The sequence below is a fragment of the Cydia splendana genome, chromosome 10 (genome assembly GCF_910591565.1).
Source record: "Cydia splendana chromosome 10, ilCydSple1.2, whole genome shotgun sequence".
NCBI lineage: Eukaryota > Metazoa > Arthropoda > Insecta > Lepidoptera > Tortricidae > Cydia > Cydia splendana.
The window spans coordinates 9,313,364-9,341,282 of record NC_085969.1 but is presented as its reverse complement, the minus strand read 5'-3'; the positions used below and the strand labels follow the sequence as shown (position 1 = coordinate 9,341,282).

The window sequence follows — 27,919 nt, the reverse complement described above, 5'->3', positions numbered from 1 at the left end:
GGAAGGTCAGATGGCAGTCGCTTTCGTAAATACTAGTGCCTACGTCAAATCATGGGATTAGTTGTCAAGCGGACCCCAGGCTCCCATGAGTCGTTGCAAAATGCCGGGATAACGCGAGGAAGAAGAAGGACTTGAGACTCAAATAAGGAAAACGGCATATCTATGTACCAGAGTCGTTAACTGTGATTGTATTGTCCACAGAAGCGACCTTTTTCTAAAATGTGCAAACCTTTTTCAACCAACTCACCAACATTTTTATTGTATTAGGTGGAACAGAACAAGGGACTTTTATGCAAACCAATGCAATGTTTAGGCTACGGGCTACGTACTTTATCTTATTCTTCACGTTAATATATTTCTAACCGTTTTTGAGATAGGTACAGTTTGTTAAACATTAGTGCAAAAATCTGTATGTTTCAACCCTAGCAAGAAGATCCTATTAATTAATGACATGACACGTGTCAATTTAAAACGTACCTAAATAACTGTAGGGTTGTCACTGATATAAAAAATATTTCATTTTAATGATTCTGTTTTACTTTTTAAGCCAGGCGGCTTAGCACGGTCGCGTTTTTATCCCTTGTCACCATGCCTGTCACGTTCTAACAAGTATGTAAGTGCGAAAGGGACATAGTGATAGTCGATAAAAATGGAACCGTGCTGAGCCCGCTGCTTTACGATTAAGTATATTAACTCGATTGTAGATCACTTCGATAACACTATCCTTACAGGCCAGTCCCTAGAAATGTTCCACCCTCTACTTATTATCATTTTCTGGCTGGCTACTAGGCCTAATAGACTCTGCCTATGAAGCCGCCGATGGTCATGGGTTCAAATCCTGGTAAGGGCATTTATTTGAGTGATGAGCTCAGACATTTGTGCCTGAGTTATGGGTGTTTTCTATGTGTATTTATACCTATATTACATATATCGTTGTCTAAGTAAGTAACTAAGTACCTACAAGAAGCCTTATTGAGCTTTCTGTGGGACTTAGTCAATTTCTGTGATAATGTCCTTTAATATTAATTTATTTATAATAGGTAATAATATTTTAAATATTTACACAGTTTTACTCACCCAAATAAGTGCAGTGCAGACTTTTAAAATGCCAGAAAACTGGCTTAGTGTAACTCACATGTAACTGGCTAAGTGTAACTAAACAGTCGAAACCTTGAATAGATAATTCGAAAGTTTCGCCGAGATATTATTTGCTTTATCAATATGAAACGTAAATATTCGATCTAGTTCAATTTTGTAACCAGCAATCTACTTACACCACCTGTAACATTGCCAGTTGCACATCTCTTAGCTTGATTAATTGAGGGAAGTATGAAAATGAAACTAGAAGCTTAATTAAGGTTCTTAATTTAATTTATTATTTGAATTCTCATTCAATAGCAAACCGCGCGCATTCACTCATCTTCACATAACAGCTCATATCGCTTACACAAGTAGACTACAGACAACACACAAATTAAATTTAGGCAGCGGCGTTTCGACACTCGACGCACTTGTCACACCATTTTTCTACTGGTACCTACTTCAATCACTTACGTAACGCAAGTCTTTGTATTTACACTGGTTTTAGCTTAAAGCTAGCAACGGCTCTTCCGGATCGTGCTTTGGGCTTATATGTTTCGAGTTCGCTTTCTTCCACTGCTCCTTTTTGTTAAACTTTTGCTTTGTTGCTGCTAGCTTCGCTTTAGATTTCGTAATCTTTTGCGGCTTATGTTCGTCTAGACGTTCTAATGTCTCTATAATGTTTTTAGGCTCTGAAACGACCCGTCTAGTTTCTTCGCTAATTTCGTCCATCGTTGCATTTTTGTTGGCGTAAACGACGACGAAATGTGAGTAAGCGGAGTTGGATGGAGAGTTGATGTCGGCGAAGTCTCTGAAGTTAGCGAACTGGTCTTGATTGAAATTAGGTCTAGGGTTAGCTATGTAGCCGGATCCGGTAGACGGTCGGCCGTGGCCATTGTTGTAGAATGAGCTGAAGCTGTCGTGGAAATCGTCGGTGTCCTCATCGTTTTGGGCGAAGAAAGTTCCTCCTCTAATGATTCCAAAGTTTCCTGAGCCAAGCAAGCTAGAGCTTGCATCTACTAAAGGCGCCGAAGCAACGCTATTCTGCTTTCCGAAACCATCAAGACTTCTGTAGTTTCCAAACAAAGGGTAGTTTAGCAATGATCTGTACGATTGCGGTTTCTGGCTGTACGCTGTCTCTTGATTTCCAAAACCGCCTATTCTGTAGCCGCTTTGCTGTCGAGGTTCGAAGAGGTTTGCGAAGGAGGGAAAGAAAGTCTGTGAGCCGCCGACGAGCTCGATCGAGTGGTCGGTCTGGACGGCCGTCGAAGCCGCAGATTGAGGCTCATGCTGTTGATTTTGCCACTGCTCATGCGGCGCCGCTACCATCTCTGGGACAATCTCGGACGACTCTGCACTGAGATCCGTTGCATCATCTGAAACAAACAGATTTAACGTCAGTCAACGTTGTCTAAAATGCCAACAAAAATTATGGAAGACCTTGATAAGGTAAGACAATACGATGCTTGACGTATGTAGGTTTGATAGGTATGTTGTAACGGAGATTGCGGCTGTTAATACATAATGCATGTATGCATTGGTTTGATTACACTTGTAAATTAAGTTCTTTGCTGCGTGGGTGCGGGGGTGACGTTTCGACTTATTTGCGACACGCTATAATAAAACACATGTTTTGTGACGCTCATTGTCTTTCAAACGGAATAAGTTAGCTACCGGAATATAAAACGTTTCCTGAATATACATTTGTAATAATTTTAGACCTTGGAGTTCAAAATGTAAATAAACGTACCAACAACAAAAATATGAACCTAATCAGACCCTAACATAAACACAAAGTATCTAAAGCACTCGCGTTAGTCTGCCAACAAACTTATAAATCTCTCGTATAATTTATTGTTTTTAGTAAATTAAAATTGAAGATGTTTCGTATATTCGTATAAGGAAACGCGAGGCGTGCAAAACGACGCTATATCAAAATGTAAATCTTTATTAGGCCGTTAGTCAATAAATTGAGAAACTCGGCTCGACATTGTTTCCTGACTCCTGAGTGAATTTCTCAACTTTAGCTTTCAATCAAATCCTTATATGAATAGTAAAGCCATAAGAAGCCAATAAGCTTTAATGACGCAGAATGAGTTCGAAGAGTGGGTAAATTATTACATCAGGAGGATGCCAATTTGCGCTATTTGTAGGTGTCCTATTTCTACTCTTTAGTTGTTAAAGTAACATTAGACATTTAGAAGTAGCTTAGTATTTTTTCTTGGTGCATTGCGATTTCTGATACATTCATCACTATTATAATTTTTATAAGTAGACTTAAATATAAGCTCTAAGTATAGATGGTCAAGCAAATCTTGTCAGTAGAAAAAGGCGCGAAATTCAAATTTTCTATGAGACGATATCCCTTCGCCCCTACATTTTTCAAATTTGTCGCCTTTTTCTACTGACAAGATCTGCTTGACCAAGTATAAGTTACAATTTTTAGGGTTCCGTACCTCAAAAGGAAAAAACGGAACCCTTATAGGATCACTCGTGCGTCTGTCTGTCCGTCTGTCACAACCTATTTTCTCGGAAACTACTGGACCAATTAAATTGAAATTTGGTACACATATGTAAATTAGTGACCCAAAGATGGACATGTTTTTTTGTATAATTTTAAAATACATAAGTTCGAAGTTATTTAAGAAAATAGCCAAGAAATGACCAATCAGCCCCCCTTTATCTCCGAAACTGCTGGGTCTAAAATTTTGAAAAAAATACACAAAATAGTTCTTTACCTGTAGATGTCAGGAAAACCTATTAGAAATGTGCAGTCAAGCGTGAGTCGGACTTATGTACGGAACCCTAGAAACGCGAGTCCGACTCGCACTTGGCCGGTTTTTTTGTCACTTACCTACTGTCATTTGTTAAAGTTACCTACCTATAGTTGGTCAAACCAATTTGTCAGTCAGTAAGAACCAGGAAAACTATACTCATCCTTTTCTTAAGGGTGCTAGTCTAGTACTAGTGTAAGACAAAGATAGTATGATTCTCCCTGTCTATGATTGAAATCACAAATTTGAAATTGAATTTGATTGAAACAAAAAACAGTCCTTTGACAAACTATATTACTTCTACCATTATCTTCTACCATTCGGTGCCGTAAGTCTAAGCATAATTATTGTCCCACTGTGGGTAGTACCTATGTTAGCTGGCTGAATGAATAACTACGTCTGAGCCTTTTGGACCGAAGAAAATTAACTCAACGGTTATGTCATTCCTAAGTACTGGTCAGTGAAGTGCACACTGTGGTTTGCGGTCGCCTTTTTTAAATTTTGAATCTGGAACATAAACACATTCGAACGCAACATCGAAGCATGTTGCTGAAGATTACGATTACGTTAAATATATTCATAATTCTCAACCTTTATGTCGTAAATATGACGATAACCGCTGATCTTTATAACCTTTAACCTAGAGGGGAATTTGAAACAAATCTGCATTTTTGTTAGGAAAACAAGGCAGTATTTTGAAACTGTGCCAAAGGTCAGGAGAAAGCTAGGGTTAGGGTATAACGAGGCTAGATCGAATAGACGCCTTATGAGAGACGTGGCAGGCCGACGCAATAATTTTGGTCACGTCTATTCACGTAACTCTGAATGGAATGTGCGTTTTGTATCAGATTAGAAGACAGACTTAGGTAATACGCAATTTGCGTAGGAATTAGGATTTCTCTACGTGCATAGTTGCATACCTATACTGCTTATGCGTTTCTTCCTTGTTTATTTAATACTAAATTAAAAATAAAATAGAACAGTTTAGTACCTAGGTATTTTGGAATGTTGTCTATTATACTGACCGTTATGTTGTGTAGGTTATCGGTATTTTTCAAACCAATGAGCTAGTGAGTAATTAATAATGTTGAATTTTGACTGATCATAAAAAAGTTGGAACGATTACTATGGTAAAATATACTTACATATTAATTCCAAAATTATGTCATATCGCTTGGTTCTTGTACTTATATCTATTTAATATAATAGGGTCCGAATCACTTCACTAGACTATTTTATCTTATATTATATGTAACATATTAGGTACATACTTATCTATTTTTAGGGTTTCGTACCCAAAGGGTAAAAACGGGACCATGTCTGTCACCAGGCTGATGTATATTATGAACCGTGTGATAGCTAGGCAGTTAAATTTTCCCAGATGATGTATTTCTGTTGCCGCTATAACAACAAATACTAAAAAGTACGGAACCCTCAGTGGGCGAGTCCGACTCGCATTTGTCCGGTTTTTACTCATTACAGCAATACATAACATACTACTTTAATGCGACTCGTACGTTTAACGAAGAAGACTTTACACGAATTACACGTCGCAGTAATTTCCAGCTTTTCCGTAGTTACGTACAAACAGCAACACTCCTACCTGTACATCGGTGGACCTTATTACAAAAGGCATAAGGTCCACCGATGTACAGTTAACAGTGTGGGCGATGGTACATCGTGTAACGGGTTGACAGTTTCCACACGAATTGCTAAACCATTCACACACGTTGATGACATAAGTGGTTCAAACCTATGCACCTCTGCATTTATCTCGAAATAGGAACTCTATAATAATGTCTTTATAATTCATAGTAGTGCTGTTTGAGAACTTTTTAACCACTGTCGAAATACTCGACGATACGACAGCGACTGCGACCATAATTATTAAAATACGTACCTAACCTATTTACGAAAATGTATGGGTTGCAGTCGCTCGACCGTAAGTAGGTACGTTATACTCGTAGAAGTCGTAGACGCATGATCACATTACTTAAAACAATAGGCTACATTCCTACTAGTCAAATCAGCTTCTTTTTTAGAACTGTCAAAACGATTTGCTAATATGGAATTTATATGAAAACGAATGTAGTGACGTCACGGTAAACTCACCTACTTTTTATATTTCAATCCGATTTATTAAATACAAATTGTGTTTAAAAATAGCTGCTATCTATGTTTTTCTAATAAAGATCTGGTGCTTTATTTCGTGCAAGGTTTAAAATCATTTATTTTAAGTACAGGAAACATCCCTATTGGTAAAAGTAAGTTGCCCGCTCACTTTACACTTTACTTTACAGGTACAGAGTTTTGGTTAAGTAGCGTATCAGACTATGCGTCAAATCAAAGTATATCACAGAATGAATGCGTACTTTTGATTCATTCATTTTGTGATAGCTTAACAAAAACATATGTTTTTGTAAGATATGTACCTACCTACATAAATCAATTAAACGCTTACTACTACTAGATACACTATATCAGCGGTCGGCAACCTTTTAGCAGCCAAGGGCCAAATAGTAGTTACCGAAGTTGACGCGGGACGCACTTTGTTAATATTCATGACTTTATCAGACATTGTCGTTTGTCAATATTACATACAAAATAGCCAGAGAGGCTCGCGGGATGCTTGTTGCCGACCGCTGCTCTAGATAGCTACTTTTAATCGTAAACCATCAAATTTTTTTTGCGTGATATTTCACGCGCTCTTATGGATGCTGACTGTAGCATGTTGCCGGTTTAATAAAGTTCTAAATGTTTAACTTGTACTAAGGTTTATACTCGTAAATTGCTGATAGCTGCGTAATAGCTGAATAGTAGCTTTCGTAAAAACTTAACTGCGTAGTCCAGCTGATCCGGGCTCCTTTATAATGGTGGCGCTACGTTAAGAGCCTATCAACGTGCACACTAGCGCCACTGCTAAATAATCGTGATTATTTAAATTTAACGACAGGTATTTAACAATGTGACATTTAAAAATGTCGTCAGAGGATTGTAGTATATGTAGGTAAATACTTAGCGTATTTTTATGCCTTAAGCAATAATACTATAATAGTTAAATTATTTGTGGGCAACCGATAGTTACAATTACAGAATAGTGACTATATGCGCGTTTTAGTTGCCTATATACCACATATAAAAATAAGTATTTATAGAATCGTGCACTACACACTTATATGTAAATTGTTTCAATGTTTACATGTCCACTGTATCTAATAATAATGCAGTTAAATTACGAGAAGATGGGCAAAGAATTACAAAAATATTTTCCGCCGTGTAATATATTATAAGTAATTGAGTATACATTTATTCGTTCTTCATACTACTAGCACTGAATACTTCCTTTTATTAATGTACGGTATTTACTGCCTGCCTAAGGCAAAGTACCTACTACCTAGCTAAAATGATTATCTTACAGTTTCCGGTGCGATAATATACATAAATATAGTGCTTCGTTTACGCAGGTTTAATTCTTGTTGCGTAACTATCTTGTATCTAGATGGTTTTCTGCAGATATTTATACTTTATGTAAATTTTTAGTCTATTCTAGGATTTCATAAGTGATATTAGCGTACATTATCCAGCACAATATTTATCAAGATTCTTTAAAACAAAATGAAAAGTTAGGCTGCTATGTTACGTTCATATACATATCGCTGCCCCAATATTACAGGGTTCTATGTTACATTTTAAAGATAGTTGAAATTCGACTTAATGTCATTATGACAATGTTCAAATTTCAGTTCGATAAAAGTGAAACATAGAACCCTGTAATATTGGGGCAGCGATATGCCTGCAGTTTCATTATCGAATAAAAACCGTCTTTCTGCTCGATTCGAACTTTAAGATACGTCAATTAATAGATCTAGAAATGATGTGGATTAGATGTGTCAGTGTCAAAAGTGACGTTTTTGTTTGAAGAAACGTCATATTTGACACTGACAATATCTAATCCATATCGTTTCTAGATCTTTAATTGATGTATCTTAAAGTTCGAATCCGACCGCAGTGTCCATCTCTTGCAATCGCCTGATGTCAAAAAGCGAAATTTATTTTATCACGTGCATAAAGCCGTCCAAAATACGCCTGCTGTTCAAATAATAATGTTTTGTCATATTCACGACAAATTACAAAATATTAAAACTGTATGAGTAGACACATTCCGTTGTATAGCACAAGCTAATTTGGACCATCCATATTAACGCTACGCATCTTGCAATGTTTGACATACTTGAAATCTAGAGCACGACATCGATTATTGAAACAAATACGCACACTTTTCTAATATGGTAACACCGATTTTCTACGGTTCCGCAATGGACGCGCTATATTGTTTTTGTCTTCTTTTGCTGTGCGAAATTAGGTTTCTAAATGCGGTTGTTTTAAACATGCAATAAGAAAGTAGAAAAAAAAACCGGGCAAGTGCGAGTCGGACTCGCGCACAAAGGGTTCCGTACCATAATGCAAAAAAAACGAAAAAAAAGCAAAAAAAAAACGGTCACCCATCCAAGTACTGACCACTCCCGACGTTGCTTAACTTTGGTCGAAAATCACGTTTGTTGTATGGGAGCCCCACTTAAATCTTTATTTTATTCTGTTTTTAGTATTTGTTGTTATAGCGGCAACAGAAGTACATCATCTGTGAAAATTTCAACTGTCTAGCTATCACGGTTCGTGAGATACAGCCTGGTGACAGACGGACGGACGGACGGACGGACGGACGGACGGACGGACGGACGGACAGCGGAGTCTTAGTAATAGGGTCCCGTTTTACCCTTTGGGTACGGAACCCTAAAAACAGACACACACAAATTGTTTTGATATAATCATGTCATTCGCCTTCTAATGTGCACATATGAGTGCATAATGGGATAACTCTTGATAAAATTTTGCAAGTACCGATTAGCCTTAGCGGCGGGTGCGTTGTATCAAAACAAGATGACGATTTTATCAAAATTTTAAACAGAATCGGCCTCATTCTTAAAAGGTGACGGTTAGTATTAGATCCGTTGATACGAGCTGAAAGTGTTCCAGCTGCACTATTAAAAAATAAATTGCAATTGATTGAGAAATATGTCTCGAAGGCAGAAAGTAAGTAGGTACTTAAACTAAATATTCGGAAATAAACTTATGAGACAAAAATAATCATATATGTATGGCTAATAAAATATTCATAAAGGTTATATCAGCTGGTACTGTCCCTATAGTATGTCTCCCTATGAAAGAAGTTAAAAAAATAAATAAATGAATATGTAAACAAATATATGGCCTAATTAATGTACCGTTGGCATTGATTCATCTAGACTTTTGATTGTTTTCAAATGACGTCCGCGTTTCCTACATTTCCGCTTAAGTACGTCCTTTGACGTTAACGATAGCAATTTGTTAGAAGGCAGCACAAATCCCACGTCACTCGACATCCACGTAAGGATTGTGCATTTACAATTACTTGACAACCAGTTTAAGTGAACACAGAATAAATGAAAAAAACATGACATATAAAGGTCTGAATGAGCTGGACTGGGGCGTTCAATGTCGTCCCTAAATAATAATGTCTAACCCGGAACGCACTGTTGAAGTCATGTTACAAATTACCATTTGTGTGTAAATATGAACAGTTAATCAGTGCGATAAAATCAAACGCATTTCTTCCTGATCGAGGGCTATCGTGACGTCTGGAAACATATCGATACTACATCCGAATATACTTATAATTGAATTATAATTATCTTCTTTCCGCAGTTTTGTTTACACGAATTGTTTTCATTGGTTCATTATTGGTTGGTTCATAAGTGTTGACTACACATATGCAAATTGCAGAAATGTCAGGTAAATCTCAAAGAAAACAAAGGAAATTTTCATTCCGTAAATGGAAAATTTCGGTTGCTATACAAAATAGGATCAGAGAATAATATGAGTTGTTTTTGAAAAATTTCCAAGTGCAAATTTCGCAATTTTGGAAACTTTCCGACATCACATCAGTAGTGTTGACACTTGACATGGTCTTGATGGTTTTCAGATTTATTTAAAAAGAAACCGAAATATACATATGATGTGAACTTGTCTTCAATTGTGTGTATTATTTGGGCAGTTATAGCAAAGTTTGGGAACTTCCACTTTAACGGGTTTTCTAATAAATGTTTCATCCATCACATCAAATCAATCGTATCATATTTCATATGAGTACACTGTACAACCAGAGAGCGGTTTTCGGTCACAACTACTTAGTAGCTACTTACTACTTCGTAAGTATTACTTGCATTAGCGAGTCAGACGGGTTCTTTCATTTTATTTACACTGAGATAACAGTAAGTATTATGTAATTTGAACTGGTTGTGCCTGTTTAAATAGTCACTCGGAAGCACATAATAAGTTACGTCCCATCCCATACCATGTAGTTAGTAAGTAAAATTGTAGATATTTTCGATTTATCAATTTATCATTATAACTGATACGGTACATTGTTTCCTAGTTAAAGGTATGTAGTTTACTTTTTAATGTTGACATTATTTCGAGTAATATAATAAAATAATGGTTTTAACTTTTAAACAGTTCAATTAATTAAAACGAAATGTAGAATGGAGATTTCGGTCTCCAACAAGGATAGGTAAGTTTCTTTTCACGTCACCTATTCGAAAAAGGGCTTTTTCTTCCCCGCTAGGAGGGATCAAAGTGGCACTTTTCTTCCCTGCTAGGAGCAATCAAAGTTATACTTTTCTGTTCTAGGACACGATTTTTTCTTTCTTGCATATCTACAATTTTTTTGGTCAAATAAAACATATTTTGGAACATAACAATTTCCTCATAGTTGATGTGAAAAGCAGTATGTGTCACACGGTATCAAAATTATTTCGTCTTGGGCGTTAACACTTGAATCCCTCATTACGATCAGGATTCCACGTACGCCCTTGACAGAAATATATCATTTTGATCCCTTGTAACACAAACTACTATTTAAACCCGGACCTAACCTGCTGAAGAGAGCGGAAGGGGGAAAGTTTTTACTAGAGTGCGATTAGCGACTAATTTTACTACATAGGCGCATGGTACACTGCATTCGACTTGCCCTGACAAAGTCCGGGTCTTGAGAACTGCTGTGCCAGGATAATACTCAAAAATTAAAAAAAAATCGGGCAAGTGCGAGTCGGACTCGCGCACGAAGGGTTCCGTACCATATAAAAAAAAACAAGAAAAAAAAGCAAAAAAAAAACGGTCACCCATCCAAGTACTGACCACTCCCGACGTTGCTTAACTTTGGTCAAAAATCACGTTTGTTGTATGGGAGCCCCATTTAAATCTTTATTTTATTCTGTTTTTAGTATTTGTTGTTATAGCGGCAACAGAAATACATCATCTGTGAAAATTTCAACTGTCTAGCTATCACGGTTCGTGAGATACAGCCTGGTGACAGACGGACGGACGGACGGACGGACGGACGGACGGACAGCGAAGTCTTAGTAATAGGGTCCCGTTTTACCCTTTGGGTACGGAACCCTAAAAATCTACAAACATTTTCAAACACTTGTACCTAAACCCCTTCGGCCGCGTACGCAACTGGAGCTTCGTAACCAGTTGCGATCGAAAACTTTTTCGGTCTTGTACGGAACCGGTTGCGATCAAAAACTATTTTCTTCTCATACGTAACCAGTAACGATCGAACATTTTTTGTTTTTGTACGAAACCTCTCGACCGTTCATGAAACCAGCAAAGACTTTCTTATTATAAACTTTAATGTACTAATAATGCACACGTTATACAGGTAATTAAGCCCGTTTAAGCTAACTCTGCACCGTGTTTGATAGCATATATTATGGAAGTATTATTTTAAACGTCATCATTGCATAGAAATTAAAAAAATCGCATCTTTATTATCTTACGTAAGAACTATGAAAACCCCCTCCCTCCCCCTTGTAAGAAAAAATGCGATTTTTCGACCCCCTTCCCCCCTAAATCGTCTTACGTAATAAATGAATGGCGCTCAAGTAGCTACTTCCGAGCCTCGCCCAACAATAACGTACTATTACCGATTTTTGGTCTAGGTAAATGTAAACATAATTGGTTATGTAAATATAAAAAGTTACATATGTCTAAAATTAATCTAGTATAAAGGTTAGTTTATGTGAAACATCGTCAAACACGGTGCAGAGTTAGCTTAAACGGGCTTAATTACCTGTATAACGTGTGCATTATTAGTACATTAAAATTTATAATAAGAAAGTCTTTGCTGGTTTTACGAACGGTCGAGAGGTTTCGTACAAAAACAAAAAATGTTCGATCGTAACTGGTTACGTATGAGAAGAAAATAGTTTTTGATCGCAATCGGTTTCGTACAAGACCGAAAAAGTATTCGATCGCAACTGGTTACGAAGCTCCGGTTGCGTACGCGGCCGAAGGGACCTAAACAATGTAACACTATAATAATTTAATAATTACGCGCAATATCTTACTTAGTTACGTACAATGACACAAGCTAATGACTTACATAATGTCTTAATACTTATCGCGAAAAGTGTACCTATAAAAAGACGGTTACTTATTGTGACGAAATATACATTAAGATTGAGCTTCTTTGCCATGAAACGAAAGTTCTTTTGATGTTACATTCATTGCGAAAAAGCCTTTAAAACAAATAATGCACAACATAAAGAGTAATGGATTGATGCATTAGTGGATTGGTTACTGTATTATATTGTTTGATGGCTCATATGACATAACATTTTAAAGACAAGAGTTTTTTTATCTTGTAACGATTTAAGTTGCGTTTCATTGCATCAGTATTTATGAAATCAAATTTTATGATTATTTTATGAGGAAGATCGCAATACTCAAAGGGCTCAGGTTACAAAATAGCAGGTTAAAATGAAGCATTTATCAATAATATAAATATAAAATTGATTGGCAGTGAAAGCTTCAAGGCATTTAAGCCCATCATTTCTATGATGTAATTTAGCTCAACTAGGTACTTATCGTCGGGTGACAAGCAAAAGTCACTAACTAACACCATTGAAATTATTGGTCAATAAACCGTGTTACAAGTGTAATAAAGTGCATTGTTACTTTAATTTTTTGATAGTACTTAGTGACTTTTGCTCGACGTTATTATTTGTTACCTACTTCAGGCTCGTTTTAATAAACCAGGTCCGATTTGATACAATATTTTGTTTAATAAGTCAAGTTATGAACAAATGACAGGAGTCGATTGTCACCCACATCTGCATAAAATTTGATGACATCAGTTATCCGCAAGTAAATTATAGACTTGCTTGACTTTATATGTGAGAGAATGCGCTGCGACTGTTCAAAACGAGCTGAAATAGAGATAATTTAGTAAAATGTAAAAGCCAGATTTAAAAAAGAGTCGTCATTAAATAATGACCTAGTTATTCAATAAAAATGTACCTAAGAAATACCATCCGTAAAGAGTCAATTTATTGAACTTCTTTTAGCTTATAAAAGTACGCTAAGGGCCTTAGAGAATTATTAAACTTAAAAAAAGTTTAGTCATACTTTCAAGCTTTGCTGACAGCCTTAAAGCTGTTAGCAAAGCTTGAAAGTTGTTAGATCGTATATTTATTCAATAACCTCCCGTTATTGTAAAGTTATAGACATATTGATCGATTATTAATAACAATGACCGTAAACGATCATGATTGCAGTTATTTATGGCCCGAACAATACCTACTGATGCTCGAATTGGTTTTATCAAGCAGTCATCTTTGGAATTAGAGAGGGCCTTTCAAGGTTCGGCCACAGTAGACATGACTGAAACAGAACAAAAGCTCTTCTTATTTTAACCGACTGCTTTATCCAGAAGGAGGAGGTTCTGTATTGGGTTGTGGCTATTTTTTTTTAATATTTAAGTTCAGACACAAAATTAGGTTCATGCAATGCTAGCTGGTAGACATTATACGTTTTAAATCGTAGCTAATCAAGCATTTATCGTAGTTGCATCAGCAGCATATTCTTATTAAATATGTAAGTATATATGTATGTAAATACCTACTGAATGTACCTATTACTCAAATAGGAAAGATATCTGTGGGTATAATTAAACACGCTATGAACAGACACGCTAGAAATAAAATATAAAGCATAATTTATAAAACATATATGTAATCGAAATGGCATCAGTAGAAGCAGTAAGGAAATAATAATTCCTTTAATAGGTAATTAATGCAGCACCAGACTAGGAAACCTGCCTATGGGTATATAATGAATCAGACAACAAAAAATCGCTTGTAGAAATCTCATATATTAAGTTTTCATTTAACATTTCTCAGTCAATATTTTTGCATGATAGGTAATTCACGAATTCGTTTATAAATGAATTTGGCCGGTGGAAGGGTGGAAGTTTCACTTCCTATTCCCATGACATTTAATTTAAAACGTAACATTTTATTAACTGTAAAACCATTCCTTGAATCCGCCTCCAGTAGGAATTTAAGATTGGTTGAACTTCTTATATATCTGTTACTGATGTATTTAATAATGAAAACAGAGATTAAATAACAAAATAAATAAATTATAAATCTAGCCCTAAATCAGCCTGAGGCATTGTTCCTAGAACGCTGGCCGCGTTCCCCCTACTGATTGCCTATATACATTGGACAGTTTCTGATAATTATTTATGTTCTATTTTTGATTGACAAATAGTTACCTAGCAACGAAACACATAAGGTATGAATTCATTTGATTAAAATCTCGCACGTATCAGATTTGGTAAGCGCAACGACGATAAGCGTTGGTACAGTACCTAGTAGTTCTTGTGAAAAATTGAGAAAATATTAAGTTTCATTTTTCTCATTTTTTATAACAAAAAATATTTTTGAATATTAAAATTATTACAAGAATTTATATCAGCTAGTAGTTAACCGACTGTCTGTACCTAAACGCAGTTATTGTGCCATCGGCTGCACTACGTAGCATCATTTTTACTTCGGCCGCACTGTTTTGCAATCTGTGCACCGCGGTGAATTCGCGGCATACCGTCCGATTACCTAGCATGCAGTAGAACGTGACTATGAAATAATACGTATCAGAGCAATCGACGATCTCTGCACTTTTGTGACGTTCCGTAGGAATTTGATTAAGGTGTGGTTTGTTGACTTACTTTAATCATATAATGAATTTAAAAGTGGAAAAATTACTGTCTTGGGTGAGACTTGAACTCACGGCCTCTGGATCGATACTCCGGCGCTCTGCCATCTTAGCCACCAAGACCTCATCCATAGCCAGCTAATCTTTCCACCATATGGGTCAAGTGGACCCTAGCGACATCTACCGTAAGAGCGTTTTGATGCTGTTACTTAAAACCTGATTAGAACGGGTTGCTTTTTTTGTTTAGTACTTATAAGATTTGGGGAATTATTCAGACCTGCGAAAAATAATCTAAAATGATTTCGTAAAGAGCTAAACTATCAAAGTTACCCCACAATGCAAAGTAACCCCACAATGGTGTGCAATAAAGAGTATACATATGCGAATTGTAAGGTATTGTACATCGGGTAGGCACATACTCTTCTTTTGAAAAGGCCATAAGCCCTCCTCATCTTAGCTTATTCCCGGTTTCATCATAGGCAACGGGTTTTATAGTGGTAAGTAATACTATTAAAATTAATAGTATTTCTTAAAGATTCTACTTTAAGAATGACTCACGTTAGACCGGGCCGTGTCCGGGCCGGAGCTTCCGGGGCTTACTTTTGTATGACATGACAGATGATCACGTGACGTTTTCCATAGAAAACGATGCGCCGGAAGCTCCGGCCCGGACACGGCCCGGTCTAATGAGTCATCCTTTAAGATGGTACACAAATGTAGAATAAAAAGTAAGTATTGTAATAAACTAAAAATACCTGCTTTTAGTACTTAAAATAATAAGTTTTAATAATTCCTATTTTATTATGTAATATAAATATAAATACTATAGCCATTCAAGTGCATGCACACTAGCGTGCAAGCCATAAAAATAAGTTTGTTAATTATTTAATTATAATCCTTATACCTTACATAATGGCCGCAGGGACGACACGGCTATTAACTTTACGGGTAATAATGTAATTATTTAATTATTTGGTCGTTTTAACACCACCTTATCTTCAACGTTTGTACCTGTAGGTACGGTAAATTATAAATTTGTTATAAGGAAAATTTCATAAAATATTTAAATGCATTTGAAGGGCAAGTTAATATTAGATATGACTTATCCCACTAATTACTGTAAAAAAATCGTTCATTCATAGCAATTTGAAGCGTTGGTAGCCTAGCTGTAAGAGCGTGCGACTTTCAATGCGGAGGTCGTGGGTTCAAACCCCAGCTCGTACCAATGAGTTTTTCGGAACTTATGTACGATATATCATTTGATATTCACCAGTCGCTTTTCGGTTAAGCAAAACATCATGAGGTAACCGGACTAATCCCAATGAGGGCTATATAGTCTTCCCTCTGGGTTTGGAAGGACACAGATGACAATCACTTTCGTAAAAACTCATGCATATACCAATTCTTGGGATAAGTTGTCATGCGGACCCCAGGCTCCCTTGAACTGTAGTGATAAGCCGGGACAAACGATAGGAAGATGAAGTTCATAAATTACAATTTATTACGAACGAAGCTCACAATGTGTGACAATAGTCACAAGCCCTGTTGACTATTGTCATACACAGCTACGAGTGCATACGCAACCCTCAAGCACCGCTGAACGCATCTTACGTACTTCCTCATTACATAACATCAAACTCAAAACCATAAGCAAACGATCTCATTTGTCAAATCATTGGTTCTCACTGTTCTCAGTGAGGCAACCGTTCGTTCGTAGTTATAAGACGAGTGGTATTACAATCGTTAACCGAGCCCAAGGTGAGTCCAACGCTTAGGTAAACCAGTATAATAACCGTCGTGATACATAGTTATAGTTACTTGACTTATCTTAAGGTCAACCTTACCCAGACTTATCCGAGTATGAAATTCACGTCCACTCGGTAAGCGATTGAAATAGATACACAGCGAGTGCACTCACTTGTATAGAGATTATGAGATCACATAATGAGATTAATGTCGGATTTAAAATAGAAGCATGTCTTACAAACCGCTTGTACCTTTGAGTGATTAATGAGGTATTGAGTTGATTGATATTATACAGCTTTGTGTAGGTTTTGACAAGTTAAAACGGAAATGCAGATTTTGCCGACGTTATTGCTATGAAAACTCATTTACAAAGTAACCTTCCACAGCCTATAACGGTTTTTTTTAAATTGGTAACATGAAGCATACATTCGACGTATTTAATGAGTTCGCGACAATATTTGTAGGTACCTATTAAAACTAAATAAATCTTATTGCTCAAGATCAATAATGTATTAAATAAATGCTTTAAAAAAAAGGGTTACAATGGTGATATGACACTATGACATATCATGCCGACCGTCGAGTCATTTCCTCCGAGTGCGAATGGCTGGCAAGCAGAAAATCGTGTAACCTGACGTGTTCTTCCGTGAGAGTGCCGATACCTTTTTCACACCACAGAACCTTTTATTCTGTGAATTCGTCCGTAGTATAACATGACCCATACATTCTTAACAACTCTTAACAACCCGAGTTCAACCTAACATTGTCAGTGGCAATACGCTCAATAGGTGCTAAATAACAGTCATTATCATTAACAATAAAATACGCGACGAGAGAAATATGAAGTACACGGATACAAACGTATATGTAAATCATAAGCGCAACACGCCTTCCGCAACATGTAACAGAGTGATAAATTAATTCTGTAAGAAAATAAATTACTTAATGTCGCTTTCGCTTTTGCAGGGTAGGTACCTAATGCTTTGCAAATTGACACCCAGAATCTACCTAATCAGATCAATTAATCTAGGTACACATAAAATCTAATTTTATTTTACATCACTGGATGGATTATGGCCGAACAATAGGTTGAATAACGGATCGATTCGGAAAATGAATTAGATTTCTACTAGACTTCAACAAGTTACGATACGGATAATTTAAAGATATTTGTAAGATAGATATGTACAGTATCCACAACTAAGGATTTAAATTCATCACCCTCATCTGCTGTTACATTATTAAAACATAACGCTCTAGAGTGTTGTGGAGACCTTCATTTTGAACATGTTTGTACCTCAGATGTAATAAAGGCGTTTAAATCAATTAATGTCAAAAAAACGAATAACCTCTGGGGAGTCTCTGTCCATGCTGTCAAATCCTTAGTAGAAATTGTAGCGCCTGACTTGGTAGTTATATTTAACAACAGTGTTGATTGCGGCGAGTTTCCTGATCTAATGAAACATAGTAAAGTAATTCCTTTATTTAAATCTGGTAGCAGCTCTGACCCCACTAACTTTAGACCGATATCTGTGTTACCAACATTTAGCAAGATTTTTGAAAAATTAGTTCTTTCTCAATTAGTACGACATTTTAACGTTAATAATTTGATGCATAATAAGCAGTTTGGTTTTACACGGGGTCGCTCAACAACCGATGCCGGTGTTGAGCTAATTAAGCATATTTTCGAGGCCTGGGAGGAGTCACGAGATGCTTTAGGTGTCTTCTGTGATTTATCTAAGGCCTTCGACAGTGTTTGTCATGAAACATTAATCAGGAAACTTCATTTTTACGGAGTTAGAGGATCGGCACTGAATTTACTTAAGTCCTACTTAAATGGTAGAATACAAAGGGTCGATGTGAATGGACAGCGATCACCTGGGTCATTGGTCTCTATGGGTGTACCACAGGGGTCAATATTGGGGCCTTTCCTGTTCCTTATCTACATAAATGACTTGCCATTCCTTGTTAAGACCCACCATGATATAGTATTGTTTGCAGACAAGACAACAAGCTTACAATGATGTTAAACAATGCCATTTCAAAAGTAGTAAATTGGTTCAATGTTAATAATTTATTGTTAAATGAGAAAAAGACTAAATGTATTAAGTTTGTCACTAGTAGTAACGTAAGGCATGTGCAAACAAGTGTCATTGTGAAGGATGAGGAATTGGAATTAGTTGATAGTACAGTTTTTCTTGGTATAACTTTAGATTCTAAACAGTGGGGTCCCCATATTGCTACTCTTTCGAATAGACTGAGCTCTGCAGCTTTTGCAGTGACAAAATCCGTCAGTTAACTGATGTGAAAACAGCTCGATTAGTATATTTTAGTTACTTCCATTGCATTATGGCATATGGTATTTTACTGTGGGGCGGTGCTTCAGAGATAAATACCATTTTTGTTCTGCAGAAGAGGGCTATTCGAGCAATATACAAAATGAACCATAGAGATTCACTTAGAGATAAATTTAAGGAAATTGACATAATGACAGTGCACTGTCAATACATTTATGAGAATATTCTGTATGTACATAAAAATATTGTAAATTTTAGGAAAAATTGTGAAATTCATAATATTAATACTAGAAATAAACATAAGCTCGCAGTGCCCTTCACTCGGCTCCATAAAATTAAAAAATCATTCATGGGTAATTGTGTAAGATTTTATAATAAACTTCCAAACCATATCACTGAATTATCTATTAATAAATTTAAGAATTATGTAAAGCGTAAACTTATTTCTAAAGCTTATTATACCACACTAGACTACATGAATGATATTACAACGTGGGATTAATTGTTATTCGAAATGATTATTTATTTATTAGGTATATTTGATTATTGATGAGGAAATGGATATTCCGATGTAATACTATCTACTTCTTTTGTTACTTATGCTTTTTTTTTGACATTTAGATTTTATTCTAGAAATTCTAGACTAGTATTTTTTTATACAATCTTTTTAATGTTTGACGATCGTTTTGTGAAATTCTTAGTGTTAAATTTGATATGTATAATAATCCAATTTTATTATGGAATAATATTAACATCAATAAATTGCTCTGATAATTAGATTAAGATTAATTACGATTCATAAGAGCTTGTTGCTAGGCCTACATGAATAAAGTATATTTTTGATTGATTGATTGATTATGTCAAATTTGACGTTTCCGCGATTCTGGAGGTCCTCTTGAACGATTTCGACAAGTTATGACTTAGATATCCACGTCACATCTAGTCGATATCTAATGTAGATCTAGTTGTTCTCTAAATCGTCTCAAGATCTTGTGATTATCTCGAAATCCGAATAGGCCTGTTAGACTTCATATTTCTATATACAATATAGATACTTACCTAAACAGAGCAACGTAATTTAGAAAAACACAACTTTTATTTTTGATAAAACAAATACTTATACATATAATAAAGGTAGTTTCAAAACAATGAAATACGATTTTATTTTCTTAATTTCATGAAGGACTGTAATTAGACCACCGGCTAAATCATAAACTGCGAGTGTTTATTAACAACTCAGTATTTGCCTTAATAAAAATACGACGTTCATGATCGCCTAGACTCATACATAAATGTATGAAATTAGCTAGATTCTATTCCACTGTTACATTAGATTAACAACATCACGATCCGCTGAGCATGAGATTGTAGAGCATTTTACGGAAATCGTTTGTGACGTGACTAATTTCAAGGATAGGTACATTACGTAGGTATTATATACACTGGTCGTAGTGACACTCTCTTTGTTGCTGCACGGATTTAGGATTATTAATGGTTCCTCGACTCAGGTTACTTTTAGCTAAGTTTTTTGTGACCAAAGTCTGATCGACAATCTGATGTTTCCGAGAAGACAAATGTTTGATACAACATGAACACCACAGTCACCAAAGTGGCACTAAATAATAGTTTTCATAATATCGAAAATCGCATTTTAGAAGGGCAATTGCAATTTGACGTGCCTATGTATAGCTGACGAAGACGCACTTAATTATAAAATTAATATTTTTAAAGGAAAATGAAATAAAAACCTAGTGTAAAATAAACTAAAGATAATAATATGTTTATTTGTTATAATAATAGCAGACTTATTAAATAAATTGAATAGGTAAACTTAAGGGAGTACCAAACTGAAGACATGTAAGACGTCTATACATAAAATAACATCTTTACCATCTGTAACATCTTTAGTTTGGTAAAATGACATAATGATACGAAGCAGAACAATGTGCCTTAATTGTAATGTCAATGGGGCTAATTCCGTCATAGGGACTATTCCGTCCACTAGCGTTTTTCTCGAACAACATTGATAATTTCGTCGACAAAGCAGCGATTACTTTTAGTTTCAGCAATCAAAAGCAAATAGTTTTTTTCCTGCGATTGAAAATCAAAGAAATACACGCTCGTGGACGGAATAGTCCCTATAACAGAATTAGGCACATTAACCTAAATTCAAGTACGGTATCGAAAGCAGGAAATACATTTTCGTCTAATTAAAAAACAACTGTGATATTAATTAATAACCCATCGATTTATACTGGTTGCCCAATATCTAAATGTCACGATAACTCGCGCTTTATGTCACGAACGACAATTTACTATCAATTTATTTTGGCACCAATTTAATTTTTTCACTTGTTTCCTATGAAACCCTAATGTTATCTAATTTGAGTTAAAGGGTATGTCAGAGGTCATTTTCAAAGATTTGTTAAGTTTGATCATTACATCACAAATTCATTACCATCAATAACACATCAGCAATATCAGGTAAAACTTAAAAAAATTAGGTTATCCCACAACTCATTTTACAGTTTCACTTCTCATTTGTCAATATTTTCAAGTACGCAACTTGGGTTCATACATACTTTATCAACAGTTCATCTAAATTGAGATTCGTCTTATTTTATTATTACTGAAGCCCATTTTTTTTGTTTTATAGCGAAAGCTAGTAAGCTAAGATAGGTATTATAATTGATTTTTACTGACACAAAATTACGACGCTTTTCAGTAGTTCAAAAATAATATTCACCCAAGAATTGAACGTAAATGGTAAGTGCAAATACAATCCGAAATCAAAGTTACAAGGTTAGTAACCCGATCAGACCTGATTGTTTGAGAAACATAAAACGATTTCGTGTGGTTGACCTGTTCACAATGTGGTTCAAACATTCCGTGACTGCGAGGCCTATTAAAATTTTAAAACTAAATCTTAAACTGTTTTTGATGTGATATCTTTCTCGCACCAGTTGGCATACTGTCATGGCCTAAAATACGAAACTTGAAGTTAAGAGTTTCGTTTTCTATCGCTCTGTAAGTCTGTAACTCATAATCCTTTAGTACTTATTTATATTCGCGCATTGTCAGTATACCTATAGTTTCATTAGGAGTTTTAAAGTGTTATGTTGCAGGTTGAGTTAATATGCTACTGAGGTTTATCCAAGCAACCTACGGTGCTGAGTATTTAGTGTTGTTCCTTAACACATTCACTGCCAAGAACACGTATGTGTGTTCATTTTGTATTGGAAATGGTGCGGTTGGCACTGAAAGTGTTAAAAAAAGAAGTGAACAGGTCTTAAAAAGTCTACTTACATGCGCTAAGAAATAATAAGATAAGCTACGGTAACTACTAACGGTAACGGTGACCAGTCGTATGCCTATTTAGTACCAACGTTGGTATTAAAATAAATTTACTAGTAGGTATCGTATTTTATTCATCGAACTCCGTAGTAGGCCTCAGCTCCGTCGGCCTTTCGGTTTCATCGCGTGGCGCACTCGCGCTTTCACTCTTTCCTTATCGGAAGTTCAAGGTGAAGCCGCGAATGAGGTAACAGTTGCGCTAAGAAATAAATAATAATACGATTGACGACTGGTCTGGCCTAGTGGGTAGTGACCCTGCCTGAGAAGCAGATGGTCCTGGGTTCGAATCCCAGTGAGGGCATTTATTTGTGTGATGACACAGATATTTGTCAGATGGCGGGACTTGCACAGGAGGGCCGGCAGCGACTGAATGCATAAAGCGGCAGACCGGGCCACGTGGCGTACCTTGGGAGAGGCCCATGTCCAGAGCCTCTACCATCAGTTTTGAGATTGACATAACGCTCACGTCTACGTAATTTACTTTCTGTACATCTCGCTTGCACTAATATGCGAGTACGAGCGAGATGCATAGAAAGTAAGTTACGTAGACGTGAGCGTATATGTCAATGTAAAAACTGATGGTAGACGTACAGCAGTGGACTGAAACGGGCTGATGATGATGATGATGATGATGGTATATAGTTGTCTGAGTACCCACAACACAATCCTTCTTGAGCTTACTGTGGGACTTACTCAATCTGTGTAAGAATGTCCTATAATCTTTATTTATTTATACCGCTGCCCTATTTTTGGTGACGTCAGATGTGAACTGTGCCATCACGCTCCGCGATTGTTGCGCCATTTAGGGTCCTAGCTAAAATGTTTGTTCAATACTTACGCTATAGAATTTCCAATTTAGTAAGAACCATACATAGGTATATGGGTTTAAAACGGCTTTAAAGAAATATGAATGTTCTATGAATAACATGAAAAAGAAATGGTTTGTCTAACAAGTTAACGAAGATACAAGTTTGTGTAATCTTATTCCTAATAACGATAATTTTATAGTTTGAATGTTTTAGTTTAGATATTTAATTCTGTAAATATTATTGTGGTATTGTAAATAAAAGGATTGTGGTCTTTCACTCATACATTAATAATGATAACGTAATATGAAAGTTATTATGTTTAGATTTTTGTTACTTAACTACACCAAAAATGCGGATACTTCAGTCATTTTACGGTCCGTGAGAAAGGTGGAATGGAAATAATGTATAATAATTATAGCTAAATAATCTCTATATTGGATTCTTAATGATTCTAATATGTGTTTAATACGGGCATAAATACGTACACAGTCATATCAGAAGCATTGTTGTCTGTAGGATTTATATGAAAATGTCTTTATCTTATAATATTTTTCAAACTCGAAGGGTAGAATGACACCTGTCATCTACATATAATTTATGACCTAAAAACGCCAAATCTCGCAAAATTGTGTTGAAATTACAGGTGTCATCCTACCCTTCGAGTTTGAAAAATATTATAGTTCTTGAATGAACATCTCATCATTCATCAAATACCGACCTACCTACTATTTGTTTCAAAACTCGACCATTCCATAAGCTGTTTAGAAGCCAATGGGCACGCTTGACCCCTGTCAAGTTAATAATATTCGTCACTTAGGTAAGAGAGGTTAAAGATCATTCGCACTTCGCTGACATAATGAACTGAGAAGAATTATGCGTGAAGTAGCACATCGCTTATGCGTGCCCTACATGCGTAACGGTACGGGCAAAGAGAATTTGAAATAGAGGAGTATTGTTAAAGTAAATTATGTAGTCAGTACATTTACTGCCATCTTTCGACACAAATGAATAACACTTAGAATGCCATTTGACTTTGATCCTTATTTTTTCACTGATATGTGTTAAATTTGTTAAACGTCAAGTATCGCCATCTACTCGACGATAGGCCAAAGGTATGGTCCATCTTTTCGAGCGATGCGAGCGATCTCATTTGTGTTGAAAGATGACAGTAAATGTAACTGACAACATAATTTACTTTGACAATATTCCTAGTCTAAATAGTAGTCGTAACTAGTCTAAATTCTCTTTGGTACAGGCATATGTATAATATAATGTCTGTTTCTGGACATGGAAAAGGCCTTTGACTGTGTCCCTCGTGAGATGATCTGGTGGGCGCTGCGGTCCAAGGCTGTACCTGAGGCCTATATTGACACTATCCGGGACATGTACCACGATTCTGATTCAATAGTCAGGACCGCTGTTGGTGACACCAACCCCTTCTCTGTCACTGTTGGAGTACATCAGGGCTCTGTGCTCAGCCCGTTTCTGTTTAGCGTGATATTAGACGCCCTGTCAGCCAGCATCCGAGACTACCATGAGCAGCCACCGTGGCTATTCATGTATGCTGATGATATCGCGCTGACAGACTCTGATAAGGGCCGACTTGTCCAGCGTGTGAACAGATGGAGGGGGTCGCTGGAGAACGGCGGTCTTAAACTAAATGTGGCGAAGACAGAGTACATGGCCTGCAATAGTACAGATCCTCTACCCGTCCGCATAGGCGTGGACATGGTCGAGCGCACGGATCAAGTTAAGTACCTAGGATCTGTACTTAGCACTACCGGGGACATCGACAGCGACGTCAAAGCCCGAATTTCCGCTGCTTGGGTCAAATGGCGGGAGATGACTGGGGTTATTTGTGACCCCAAAATGCCGATTAAGTTGAAGGGACAGGTCTATAAGACCATCATTAGACCTGCCCTTCTGTACGGCAGCGAGACTTGGCCTTTACTAGAGCGGCACAAGCAGGAACTGCGTGTCACGGAAATGAAGATGCTGCGGTGGATGTGCGGAGTTTCACGCAAGGATCGCGTCCGAAACGCCCACATTCGGGGTAGTCTTGGCGTCCGTGACATTGCAGACAAACTGCAAGAGTGTCGCCTTCGTTGGTATGGCCACGTCTCGCGCAGACCGGCAAGTTACGTGGGTAACAAATGCCTGGCCATGCCGCCTCCTCCCGGTACGGGAAGAAGAGGCCGGCCCAAGAAGCGATGGCTTGATGTCGTCAAGGAGGACATGCGTGCCAACGGACTCACTACCAGGGATGCCGAAGATCGGGCAAAGTGGTCACGAAGGAGTCGGAAGGCGGACCCCGGGTCCTCGCGCCCCGCGCGGGGGCACAGCCGGGATTGACGCCAGGATGATGATGATATGTATAATACAATTTACAATTGACGGGTGCACGCCCGTGTCTACGCCGCACACGTCTGGTGTAGTTCAGACTTTACGTATAGATGAAAATCACAACAATTTTTACAATATGCCTTCGCAAAATGTTTGAGTATTTTTGCCAGGTGGCCAGAAAAGGCAATAATAAAATGGCCAGAAAAGACACAATGTCGGATGTGATAAAACGAAATACAAAAGCCCGATACTCTGGACTGATCAAATTAGCTCAGTTCTTGACACTCAAATCCATAATACTTGCATTCGGGGACAGATAGAAAGAAACGGCGGCGGATTATGAAAAATAAATTGTATTATTAATATTTGCTATGACCCTCAGAGAGATGCAAGAAGGCTTTTAATAACAGTGACAATATCTACTAGATTAAATGGTCCATGCTCAGTAAATGCTCCATAAAGACCTAACTTAAGCATTCCACGCGGGCGGTACAGGTCACGAAACATGATATATTTGCAAATAAACCTAACAAACGGTGTTATACGTATATCATAAAGTAATAATTTACATGCTGACCTCACGTAACTTCTTATAGGCCTTTGACCAACGCGTTATATCTTTTAAATACCAACATATAATAATGACTGTCCACTGTCAATTTAAACTGTTACGTGTCTCAAAATTGTTATAGATGACGCATTAACTCTCTCTGAGAGTTGTGTTCTTCTTTTTAGTAGTGTATCTCACATGAAGCACTCGAGTCTGTATGCAAATCAACGCTCTTTATTATTTACTTCACCAACTTGAATGAAGCGTTGAAGCGAGTCATCAATAAAGGTCAACACATGAAAGAGTCGCGTTTGTGATAATTTTCATAACAATAGACATAACAAACGCTAATGCGTACTTCCGGCAAAATGTCAATGTGTCTATTACGAGTATGGGGTATTACGCAAATGATAAAGACATTTTAATGCACGAAAGCGCTTAACCTTTTGTTAAAAAATGTAGGTACATGAATATTTTTAATGGTTATTAGTTGCATGTATTCGTAGATTGTTAAATAAGATTTCTAATCTTAAAAAGGGGTATTCATTAATTACGTAAAACATAAATTCATCGCTTACTTTTATATGGACACTTAATCTACGTTCTACGTAATATCTAGGTACTTTGTAAGGATCTCAAAGCCATAATAATTATGTAAGCACCTATTACATCTACAAGCTAAATTATAACAATTTAGTCTAGTACCTACTCCGCACCAAAATCTGTGCAGAGTTAGCTTGGTCCGACTCTACCAATATCCTATATCAATTCTGAAGGGGTATGTGGCTGATAGCTGTCATCACAGTAAAATTTTAGAAAATCAAAAGATAAAACTAAATTTTATAAGAATGACAGCTATCACAGACATATTTAGACTTAGAGAGATTTGAAATATGATATAGGTATTTAATTTAACACAAAAAGTGAGTTAAACCAGCCACATCACAAACTAATCCTAATACAGCTACTGAGTATGACAACAATCAACACCCCAATTAAGTAATTCTTTAGTATTCATTAAGTGCAATCTTCTTGTTGTTAGCAACTCATTATAGTTAACTAAAGTGACACTTTGATTTATATCTATAAGTGTACTGATACGCTAAACATTACAATCGTATTTGCATTGAGTAGTACCATAAATGTGGACTCTATTACGTGAGGATAAGGTATAAAATTAAACTAGGTTTTCGACGTACTTGCTGTTATGTTTCTCGTGACAATATTGCAAACTGTGTGCACTATCGTAATTATCTATACTGGAGTAATTTATTGCATATGTTTATACACAATTGCGTTATTAGAAACCATTTAATGGAAATATCACAAGTAACAATTGACGTTTAGTTTATTAAACTACTTTGATAATCTTCGTCATCTTTGATTACGAAATGATGACTTTAGCAAAACGCAAAAGGTGTATTTTTTCTTATTAATACAAGAGAAAAAGAAATCAATAATACGATCACGTTTAGTACGCTTTCCCGCGAATAATGCGTTTTTGACGTGTCTTATTTAAAGCTGTTTCCCACTGACGTCCAGTTTTTTGCAGGTACGGTTTTTTGCAGGATCCAGTTTTCTGTAGTATGCATGCAGGATCCCGCAAACAGAATCCTCGTGTAAAAGTTACTATATTAGCACATATACTACTAAAACGGGATCCTGCAAAAAACCGTCAGTGAGAAACAGCTCGAACGCGAAGCGGTGTGGTGCAGCGCGGAAGACACAAACCTAGAAGTTTCCTATATGGGAAATAGTTACGCGAACAGTCGATACTTAAGCGGATTTTATTGAACATACATATTATCGAATCTATCTTAAATATTCTGATCAGGACTAAATAACTCTTTTGGCAGTCAGGGAAAAAGT

At 36.6% G+C, this 27,919-nt stretch overlaps 1 protein-coding gene across 1 annotated transcript in view; it reads right to left on the bottom strand.

The window, feature by feature from the left end:
• Positions 1 to 1,353: 1,353 nt before the first annotated feature.
• LOC134794254 (uncharacterized) overlaps positions 1,354 to 27,919 on the bottom strand; it is a 68,148-nt gene continuing 41,582 nt past the window's right edge. Inside the window, exon 2 of the mRNA XM_063766011.1 lies at positions 1,354 to 2,456. Within this exon, the coding sequence (XP_063622081.1) occupies positions 1,585 to 2,456 (872 nt within the window). The 3' untranslated portion in view covers positions 1,354 to 1,584. The remainder of the gene's footprint in view (positions 2,457 to 27,919) is intronic.